The sequence below is a fragment of the Oncorhynchus masou genome, chromosome 2 (genome assembly GCF_036934945.1).
Source record: "Oncorhynchus masou masou isolate Uvic2021 chromosome 2, UVic_Omas_1.1, whole genome shotgun sequence".
Lineage (NCBI taxonomy): Eukaryota > Metazoa > Chordata > Actinopteri > Salmoniformes > Salmonidae > Oncorhynchus > Oncorhynchus masou.
This window is the reverse complement of record NC_088213.1, coordinates 47494013-47505140: the sequence shown is the minus strand read 5'-3', so window position 1 is coordinate 47505140 and position 11128 is coordinate 47494013. Positions and strand designations below refer to the sequence as shown.

The window sequence follows — 11128 nt, the reverse complement described above, 5'->3', positions numbered from 1 at the left end:
ATTTACCAAATAAGAAGACCAAACCAGCTCTTGCAAAGAAATAAATAAATTGCCCAATTCTTGAGATTAATTGTGTGTCTTCTCTGATGATTGTTTTAGAATCTGAAGTTCACAAAGAAAATGCCAAAGCAGCTTCCTCAAAGAAAGGTATGTATAACTTTCTTTAGACTTGAAACAAAAATGTTAGTCTTCCTATAAATAAAGGTCTGCCACAGAGTGTGCTTCATTTCTCTCTCAACCAATTATTCAGTATGGGTTTAATCAATTGCAATTTGAAGCTTTGCTGTATATGTTATCATTCTTGTTTGATTAGAGTCCAAGGAAACCAAGGAACAAGCCAAACCAGAACCTGCAATAAAAGGTACAGATAGGATATTTGTTTTCTGGCTTCAAAATGTATAATGGCCCAATTCTTGAGATTCATGTTGTGTCTTGTCCAATGCTTGTATTAGACAGTGAAGTTCCCAAGGAACAGACCAAAGCAGCAACATCAAAGAAAGGTACAAAGTATTCTTTGTGTACCACAGAACCCATTTTCGCATTACTGAGCCAAGCCAGCCTACAATATACTGGGCTGGCCTAGATACTCATCAACCATAGCTGCTGGAATTGTGCTGGAAAGGACAATGTGAAAAGAAAATATCTAAACGAGCACAGTTCTGTTTGGCTTGGCCTGATAGTCTGAATCAGGTAAGACTGTTTTGTATGATAGAAGGTATACTTCATGAAATGTGTTTTTCTGATTTAGATGCTGAAGCAAAAGAAAAGGCCAAATTAACTCCAGAAAAGAAAGGTATGAAATTATTTTTGAATTGTTAATTTTCCACAAATAATAAGTAGGCAGCGTATGTGTCCATGTTATGCTATTTATAAAACATTCAATAAGTTATTATTGTAAGGACTGTTGTACGTGAACTTGGAAGCTGAAGTTTCCAAAGAAAAAGCCAAAGTAACTCCTTCAAATGAAGGTAACATTTGATTTTTATAGAACTAATAGTTTGAGACCAAGTATTGATTTTTAACACCACCAATATAATATTAGACACAGTACATAATCTCAGAGAAAATGTTTTATCCTGCTATATTCATAGAGAAACACAATTATGTTGCTTTTGATTCAGATGCTGCAGTTATTAAAGAAAAGGACAAATCAGCCCCTGCAAAGAAAGGTAAGAATGTGGTTAGTATGTAATTAGGAATTTGTTATAACATTTGTTTGCATTGCATTTATTTAAATTCACAGCATATTTTTTGTTACTTTCATTGTTTATAGATGTTTATAATCTCTTCCAAATTTGACAAATCTAAATTCAGAGTTAGCAATTGAAAATGCACTCACTACTGTAAATAGTTCTGGATAAGAGTGTCTGTTAAATGTCAAAAATTTTAAATGTAAAATAAATATTGAGATGAACTGACAGCCATAACAAATTATTTAATTTAAATGTAAATATGTATTTGCTCTTTGCACACAAATGTTGTTTTGAAAAAATGTGTATTGTTTGATAAGCAGTATATTACATTTAAGAACATATATATATAAATATATATATATATTTTTACCTTTATTTAACCAGGCAAGTCAGTTAAGAACAAATTCTTATTTTCAATGACGGCCTAGGAACAGTGGGTTAACTGCCTGTTCAGGGGCAGAATGACAGATTTGTACCTTGTCAGCTCGGGGGTTTGAACTTGCAACCTTCCGGTTACTAGTCCAAAACTCTAACCACTAGGCTACCCTGCTGCCCCAAAATGTATTCTGTACAATAATTTAGTGTATAATATATATCAGATTATACAATAATCCAATGAAATAATCATATATACTGCATGTATGTTTGTATCAATATTTGACATAGATGCTGCAGTTAAAGAAAAGGTGAAATCAGCCACTGCAAAAAAAGGTAAAAATGTTTTCAAATCTGTGGTTAATATGTAATTTTATAGTGCTTGATAGAGGCTGAAAGTCACTATTTTACTGAGAAGGTGAATTTAGCAGTGAGACCAAACCAGCTCTTTCAAAGAAATAAAGAAATGGCTCAGTTCTTTAGATTAATTTTGTGTCTTCTCCAATGATTGTTTTACAAGCTGAAATTCACAAAGAAAACGCCAAAGGAGCTTCATCAAAGAATGGTATGGATAACTTTTTTCTTTAGACTTGAAACAAAAAACGCTAGTCTTACCTAAATAGATGTCTTCCACAGAGTGTGCTTCATTTCTCTCTCAACCAAATACTCAGTATGGGTTTGAATCAATTGCAGTTTGAACCTTTGCTGTATATGTTATCATTCTTGTTTGATTAGAGTCCAAGGAAACTAAGGAACAAGCCAAATCAGAGCCTTCAAAAGAAGGTACAGATAGGATTTTTTTTCTGGCTTCAAAATGTATAATGGCGTAATTATTGAGACTCATGTTGTGTCTTGTCCAATGCTTGTATTAGACAGTGAAGTTCCCAAAGAACAGACCAAAGCAGCAACATCAACGAAAGGTGCAAAGTATTCTCTGTGTACCACATAACCCATTTTCGAATTACTGAGCCAAGCCAGCCTGCAATATACTGGGCTGGCCTAGATACTCATCAACCATAGCTGCTGGAATTGTGCTGGAAAGGACAATGTGAAAAGAAAATATCTAAACGAGCACAGTTCTGTTTGGCTTGGCCTGATAGTCTGAATCAGGTAAGACTGTTTTGTTTGACAGAGTGTATACTTCATGAAATGTGTTTTTCTGATTTAGATGCTGAAGCAAAAGAAAAGGCCAAATTAACTCCAGAAAAGAAAGGTATGAAATTGTTTTTGAATTGTTAATTTCCACTTATTCAAATAATAAGTAGGCAGCCTATGTATCCATTTTATGCTATTTATAAAATATTCAATAAGCTATTATTGTAAGGACTGTTGTACGTGAACTTAGAAGCTGAAGTTTCCAAATAAAAAGCCAAAGTAACTCCTTCAAATGAAGCTAACATTTGATTTTTATAGAACTGGTAGTTTGAGACCAAGTATTGATTTTTAACACCACCAATATAATATTACACACAGTACATAATCTCAGAGGAAAAAAAATGTATCCTGCTATATTCATAGAGAAACACAATTATGTTGCTTTTGATTCAGATGCTGCAGTTATTAAAGAAAAGGACAAATCAGCCCCTGCAAAGAAAGGTAAGAATGTGGTTAGTATGTACTTATGAATTTGTTATAACATTTGTTTGCATTGTATTTATTTAAATTCACTGCATATTTTTTGTTGCTTTCATTGTTTATAGATGTTTATAATCTCTAACAAATTTGATAAATCTAAATTCAGAGTTAGCAATTGAAAATGCACTCACTACTGTAAATAGTTCTAGATAAGACTGTCTGTTAAATGACAAAAATTGTAAATGTAAAATAAATATTGAGATGAACAGACAGCCATAACACATTATTTAATTTAAATGTAAATATGTATTTTCTTTTTGCACACGATGTTGTTTTGAAATAATGTGTATTGTTTGATAAGCAGTATATTACATTTAAGAACATATGTATTCTGTACAATAATTTAGTGTATAATATATATCAGATTATTCAATAATCCAATGAAATAATCATATATACTGCATGTATGTTTCTATCAATATTTGACATAGATGATGCAGTTATTAAAGAAAAGGTGAAATCAGCCCCTGCAAAGAAATGTAAAAATGTTTTCAAATCTGTGGTTAATATGTAATTTTATAGTGCTTGATAGAGGCTGAAAGTCACTATTTTACTGAGAAGGTGAATTTAGCAGTGAGAAGACTAAACCAGCTCTTGCAAAGAAATAAAGAAATGGCTCAGTTCTTTAGATTAATTTTGTGTCTTCTCCAATGATTGTTTTACAAGCTGATATTCACAAAGAAAATGCCAAAGCAGCTTCATCAAAGAATGGTATGGATAACTTTTTTCTTTAGACTTGAAACAAAAAACGCTAGTCTTACCTAAATAGATGTCTTCCACAGTGTGCTTCATTTCTCTCTCAACCAAATACTCAGTATGGGTTTGAATCAATTGCAGTTTGAACCTTTGCTGTATATGTTATCATTCTTGTTTGATTAGAGTCCAAGGAAACTAAGGAACAAGCAAAATCAGAGCCTTCAAAAGAAGGTACAGATAGGATTTTTTTTTCTGGCTTCAAAATGTATAATGGCGTAATTATTGAGATTCATGCTGTGTCTTGTCCAATGCTTGTATTAGACAGTGAAGTTCCCAAAGAACAGACCAAAGCAGCAACATCAACGAAAGGTACAAAGTATTCTTTGTGTACCACAGAACCCATTTTCGCATTACTGAGCCAAGCCAGCCTACAATATACTGGGCTAGCCTAGATACTCATCAACCATAGCTGCTAGAATTGTGCTGGAAAGGGCAATGTGAAAAGAAAATATCTACACGAGCACAGTTCAGTTTGGCTTGGCCTGATAGTCTGAATCAGGTAAGACTGCTTTGTATGATAGAAGGTATACTTCATGAAATGTGTTTTTCTGATTTAGATGCTGAAGCAAAAGAAAAGGCCAAATTAACTCCAGAAAAGAAAGGTATGAAATTATTTTTGATTTGTTAATTTCCACTTATTCAAATAATAAGTAGGCAGCCTATGTATCCATTTTATGCTATTTATAAAACATTCAATAAGTTATTATTGTAAGGACTGTTGTACGTGAACTTGGAAGCTGAAGTTTCCAAATAAAAAGCCAAAGTAACTCCTTCAAATGAAGCTAACATTTGATTTTTATAGAACTAATAGTTTGAGACCAAGTATTGATTTTTAACACCACCAATATAATATTACACACAGTACACAATCTAAGAGAAAAAAATGTATCCTGCTATATTCATAGAGAAACACAATTATGTTGCTTTTGATTCAGATGCTGCAGTTATTAAAGAAAAGGACAAATCAGCCCCTGCAAAGAAAGGTAAGAATGTGGTTAGTATGTAATTAGGAATTTGTTATAACATTTGTTTGCATTGTATTTATTTAAATTCACAGCATATTTTTTGTTACTTTCATTGTTTATAGTTGTTTATAATCTCTTACAAATTTGACAAATCTAAATTCAGAGTTAGCAATTGAAAATGCACTCACTACTGTAAATAGTTCTGGATAAGAGTGTCTGTTAAATTACAAAAATTGTAAATGTAAAATAAATATTGAGATGAACAGACAGCCATAACAAATTATTTAATTTAAATGTAAATATGTATTTTCTCTTTGCACACAAATGTTGTTTTGAAATAATGTGTATTGTTTGATAAGCAGTTTATTACATTTAAGAACATATGCATTCTGTACAATAATTTAGTGTATAATATATATCAGATTATTCAATAATCCAATGAAATAATCATATATACTGCATGTATGTTTCTATCAATATTTGACATAGATGCTGCAGTTATTAAAGAAAAGGGGAAATCAGCCCCTGCAAAGAAAGGTAAAAATGTTTTCAAATCTGTGGTTAATATGTAATTTTATAGTGCTTGATAGAGGCTGAAAGTCACTATTTTACTGAGAAGGTGAATTTAGCAGTGAGAAGACCAAATCAGCTCTTGCAAAGAAATAAAGAAATGGCTCAGTTCTTTAGATTAATTTTGTGTCTTCCCCAATGATTGTTTTACAAGCTGAAATTTACAAAGAAAACGCCAAAGCAGCTTCATCAAAGAAAGGTATGGATAACGTTTTCTTTAGACTTGAAACAAAAAACGCAAGTCTTACTCTAAATAGATGTCTTCCACAGAGTGTGCTTCATTTCTCTCTCAACCAAATACTCAGTATGGGTTTGAATCAATTGCAGTTTGAACCTTTGCTGTATATGTTATCATTCTTGTTTGATTAGAGTCCAAGGAAACTAAGGAACAAGCCAAACCAGAGCCTTCAAAAGAAGGTAGGATTTTTTTTTCTGGCTTCAAAATGTATAATGGCGTAATTATTGAGATTCATGTTGTGTCTTGTCCAATGCTTGTATTAGACAGTGAAGTTCCCAAAGAACAGACCAAAGCAGCAACATCAAAGAAAGGTGCAAAGTATTCTTTGTGTACCACAGAACCCATTTTCGCATTACTGAGCCAAGCCAGCCTACAATATACTGGGCTGGCCTAGATACTCATCGACCATAGCTGCTGGAATTGTGCTGGAAAGGACAATGTGAAAAGAAAATATCTAAACGAGCACAGTTCAGTTTGGCTTGGCCTGATAGTCTGAATCAGGTAAGACTGTTTTGTATGATAGAAGGTATACTTCATGAAATGTGTTTTTCTGATTTAGATGCTGAAGCAAAAGAAAAGGCCAAATTAACTCCAGAAAAGAAAGGTATGAAATTATTTTTGATTTGTTAATTTCCACTTATTCAAATAATAAGTAGGCAGCCTATGTATCCATTTTATGCTATTTATAAAACATTCAATAAGTTATTATTGTAAGGACTGTTGTATGTGAACTTGGATGCTGAAGTTTCCAAATAAAAAGCCAAAGTAACTCCTTCAAATGAAGGTAACATTTGATTTTTATAGAACTAATAGTTTGAGACCAAGTATTGATTTTTAACACCACCAATATAATATTACACACAGTACATAATCTAAGAGAAAAAAATGTATCCTGCTATATTCATAGAGAAACACAATTATGTTGCTTTTGATTCAGAAGCTGCAGTTATTAAAGAAAAGGACAAATCAGCCCCTGCAAAGAAAGGTAAGAATGTGGTTAGTATGTAATTAGGAATTTGTTATAACATTTGTTTGCATTGTATTTATTTAAATTCACAGCATATTTTTTGTTACTTTCATTGTTTATAGATGTTTATAATCTCTTACAAATTTGACAAATCTAAATTCAGAGTTAGCAATTGAAAATGCACTCACTACTGTAAATAGTTCTGGATAAGAGTGTCTGTTAAATTACAAAAATTGTAAATGTAAAATAAATATTGAGATGAACAGACAGCCATAACAAATTATTTAATTTAAATGTAAATATGTATTTTCTCTTTGCACACAAATGTTGTTTTGAAATAATGTGTATTGTTTGATAAGCAGTTTATTACATTTAAGAACATATGCATTCTGTACAATAATTTAGTGTATAATATATATCAGATTATTCAATAATCCAATGAAATAATCATATATACTGCATGTATGTTTCTATCAATATTTGACATAGATGCTGCAGTTATTAAAGAAAAGGGGAAATCAGCCCCTGCAAAGAAAGGTAAAAATGTTTTCAAATCTGTGGTTAATATGTAATTTTATAGTGCTTGATAGAGGCTGAAAGTCACTATTTTACTGAGAAGGTGAATTTAGCAGTGAGAAGACCAAATCAGCTCTTGCAAAGAAATAAAGAAATGGCTCAGTTCTTTAGATTAATTTTGTGTCTTCCCCAATGATTGTTTTACAAGCTGAAATTTACAAAGAAAACGCCAAAGCAGCTTCATCAAAGAAAGGTATGGATAACTTTTTCTTTAGACTTGAAACAAAAAACGCAAGTCTTACTCTAAATAGATGTCTTCCACAGAGTGTGCTTCATTTCTCTCTCAACCAAATACTCAGTATGGGTTTGAATCAATTGCAGTTTGAACCTTTGCTGTATATGTTATCATTCTTGTTTGATTAGAGTCCAAGGAAACTAAGGAACAAGCCAAACCAGAGCCTTCAAAAGAAGGTAGGATTTTTTTTTCTGGCTTCAAAATGTATAATGGCGTAATTATTGAGATTCATGTTGTGTCTTGTCCAATGCTTGTATTAGACAGTGAAGTTCCCAAAGAACAGACCAAAGCAGCAACATCAAAGAAAGGTGCAAAGTATTCTTTGTGTACCACAGAACCCATTTTCGCATTACTGAGCCAAGCCAGCCTACAATATACTGGGCTGGCCTAGATACTCATCGACCATAGCTGCTGGAATTGTGCTGGAAAGGACAATGTGAAAAGAAAATATCTATACGAGCACAGTTCAGTTTGGCTTGGCCTGATAGTCTGAATCAGGTAAGACTGTTTTGTATGATAGAAGGTATACTTCATGAAATGTGTTTTTCTGATTTAGATGCTGAAGCAAAAGAAAAGGCCAAATTAACTCCAGAAAAGAAAGGTATGAAATTATTTTTGATTTGTTAATTTCCACTTATTCAAATAATAAGTAGGCAGCCTATGTATCCATTTTATGCTATTTATAAAACATTCAATAAGTTATTATTGTAAGGACTGTTGTATGTGAACTTGGAAGCTGAAGTTTCCAAATAAAAAGCCAAAGTAACTCCTTCAAATGAAGGTAACATTTGATTTTTATAGAACTAATAGTTTGAGACCAAGTATTGATTTTTAACACCACCAATATAATATTACACACAGTACATAATCTAAGAGAAAAAAATGTATCCTGCTATATTCATAGAGAAACACAATTATGTTGCTTTTGATTCAGAAGCTGCAGTTATTAAAGAAAAGGACAAATCAGCCCCTGCAAAGAAAGGTAAGAATGTGGTTAGTATGTAATTAGGAATTTGTTATAACATTTGTTTGCATTGTATTTATTTAAATTCACAGCATATTTTTTGTTACTTTCATTGTTTATAGATGTTTATAATCTCTTACAAATTTGACAAATCTAAATTCAGAGTTAGCAATTGAAAATGCACTCACTACTGTAAATAGTTCTGGATAAGAGTGTCTGTTAAATTACAAAAATTGTAAATGTAAAATAAATATTGAGATGAACAGACAGCCATAACAAATTATTTAATTTAAATGTAAATATGTATTTTCTCTTTGCACACAAATGTTGTTTTGAAATAATGTGTATTGTTTGATAAGCAGTTTATTACATTTAAGAACATATGCATTCTGTACAATAATTTAGTGTATAATATATATCAGATTATTCAATAATCCAATGAAATAATCATATATACTGCATGTATGTTTCTATCAATATTTGACATAGATGCTGCAGTTATTAAAGAAAAGGGAAATCAGCCCCTGCAAAGAAAGGTAAAAATGTTTTCAAATCTGTGGTTAATATGTAATTTTATAGTGCTTGATAGAGGCTGAAAGTCACTATTTTACTGAGAAGGTGAATTTAGCAGTGAGAAGACCAAATCAGCTCTTGCAAAGAAATAAAGAAATGGCTCAGTTCTTTAGATTAATTTTGTGTCTTCCCCAATGATTGTTTTACAAGCTGAAATTTACAAAGAAAACGCCAAAGCAGCTTCATCAAAGAAAGGTATGGATAACTTTTTCTTTAGACTTGAAACAAAAAACGCAAGTCTTACTCTAAATAGATGTCTTCCACAGAGTGTGCTTCATTTCTCTCTCAACCAAATACTCAGTATGGGTTTGAATCAATTGCAGTTTGAACCTTTGCTGTATATGTTATCATTCTTGTTTGATTAGAGTCCAAGGAAACTAAGGAACAAGCCAAACCAGAGCCTTCAAAAGAAGGTAGGATTTTTTTTTATGGCTTCAAAATGTATAATGGCGTAATTATTGAGATTCATGTTGTGTCTTGTCCAATGCTTGTATTAGACAGTGAAGTTCCCAAAGAACAGACCAAAGCAGCAACATCAAAGAAAGGTGCAAAGTATTCTTTGTGTACTACAGAACCCATTTTCGCATTACTGAGCCAATCCAGCCTACAATATACTGGGCTGGCCTAGATACTCATCAACCATAGCTGCTGGAATTGTGCTGGAAAGGACAATGTGAAAAGAAAATATCTAAACGAGCACAGTTCAGTTTGGCTTGGCCTGATAGTCTGAATCAGGTAAGACTGTTTTGTATGATAGAAGGTATACTTCATGAAATGTGTTTTTCTGATTTAGATGCTGAAGCAAAAGAAAAGGCCAAATTAACTCCAGAAAAGAAAGGTATGAAATTATTTTTGATTTGTTAATTTCCACTTATTCAAATAATAAGTAGGCAGCCTATGTATCCATTTTATGCTATTTATAAAACATTCAATAAGTTATTATTGTAAGGACTGTTGTACGTGAACTTAGAAGCTGAAGTTTCCAAATAAAAAGCCAAAGTAACTCCTTCAAATGAAGGTAACATTTGATTTTTATAGAACTAATAGTTTGAGACCAAGTATTGATTTTTAACACCACCAATATAATATTAGACACAGTACATAATCTCAGAGAAAAAAATGTATCCTGCTATATTCATAGAGAAACACAATTATGTTGCTTTTGATTCAGAAGCTGCAGTTATTAAAGAAAAGGACAAATCAGCCCCTGCAAAGAAAGGTAAGACTGTGGTTAGTATGTAATTAGGAATTTGTTATAACATTTGTTTGCATTGTATTTATTTAAATTCACAGCATATTTTTTGTTACTTTCATTGTTTATAGTTGTTTATAATCTCTTACAAATTTGACAAATCTAAATTCAGAGTTAGCAATTGAAAATGCACTCACTACTGTAAATAGTTCTGGATAAGAGTGTCTGTTAAATGACAAAAATTGTAAATGTAAAATAAAAATTGAGATGAACAGACAGCCATAACAAATTATTTAATTTAAATGTAAATATGTATTTTCTCTTTGCACACAAATGTTGTTTTGAAATAATGTGTAACGGTTTTCATGCGGTGAAGGAGAGTCGGACCAAATTGCAGCGTGTAGATTGCGATCCATGTTTAATGAACAAAAACGTAACACGAATCTAAATACGAACACTACAAAACAAAGAACGTAAACGAAAACCGAAACAGCCTATACTAGTGTAAACTAACACAGATACAGGAACAAGGACACTAAGGACAATCACCCACGAAACACACAAAGATTATGGCTGCCTAAATATGGTTCCCAATCAGAGACAACGATAATCACCTGACTCTGATTGAGAACTGCCTCAGGCAGCAATAGACTAACGCTAGACATCCCACAAAACCCCAAGACAAAAACACACCACAATAACACATGTCACACCCTGGCCTGACCGAATAAATGAAGAATAAACATAATATATTTCGACCAGGGCGTGACAGAACCCCCCTATGGTGCGGACTCCCGGACGCACATCAAAACAATAGGGAGGGTCCGGGTGGGCGTCTGTCCATGGTGGCGGCTCCGGCTCTGGCGCGGGACTTGGAACCCACTCTATA

General features: G+C 32.5%; 2 protein-coding genes and 1 long non-coding RNA gene across 3 annotated transcripts in view; all 3 read left to right on the top strand.

Annotated features, from left to right (window-relative positions):
- Positions 1-4965, top strand: part of LOC135553126 (neurofilament heavy polypeptide-like) — an 81779-nt gene extending 76814 nt beyond the window's left edge. The window contains exons 24-37 of the mRNA XM_064985260.1: positions 100-147; positions 314-361; positions 453-500; positions 749-793; positions 1122-1169; positions 1860-1904; positions 2089-2133; positions 2304-2351; positions 2737-2781; positions 3117-3164; positions 3870-3914; positions 4083-4130; positions 4517-4561; positions 4895-4965. Of these exons, the coding sequence (XP_064841332.1) occupies positions 100-147; positions 314-361; positions 453-500; positions 749-793; positions 1122-1169; positions 1860-1904; positions 2089-2133; positions 2304-2351; positions 2737-2781; positions 3117-3164; positions 3870-3914; positions 4083-4130; positions 4517-4561; positions 4895-4965 (677 nt within the window). The remainder of the gene's footprint in view (positions 1-99; positions 148-313; positions 362-452; positions 501-748; positions 794-1121; positions 1170-1859; positions 1905-2088; positions 2134-2303; positions 2352-2736; positions 2782-3116; positions 3165-3869; positions 3915-4082; positions 4131-4516; positions 4562-4894) is intronic.
- Positions 4966-5411: 446 nt separating this feature from the next.
- Positions 5412-7686, top strand: LOC135554238 (uncharacterized). Its single transcript, XR_010457665.1, has 8 exons — positions 5412-5461; positions 5649-5693; positions 5864-5911; positions 6292-6336; positions 6670-6717; positions 7189-7236; positions 7424-7468; positions 7639-7686. It is a non-coding gene; the product is annotated as an uncharacterized LOC135554238 (long non-coding RNA).
- Positions 7687-9181: 1495 nt separating this feature from the next.
- Positions 9182-11128, top strand: part of si:ch211-266g18.10 (axoneme-associated protein mst101(2)) — a 57387-nt gene continuing 55440 nt past the window's right edge. The window contains exons 1-4 of the mRNA XM_064985246.1: positions 9182-9242; positions 9413-9460; positions 9841-9885; positions 10219-10266. Of these exons, the coding sequence (XP_064841318.1) occupies positions 9182-9242; positions 9413-9460; positions 9841-9885; positions 10219-10266 (202 nt within the window). The remainder of the gene's footprint in view (positions 9243-9412; positions 9461-9840; positions 9886-10218; positions 10267-11128) is intronic.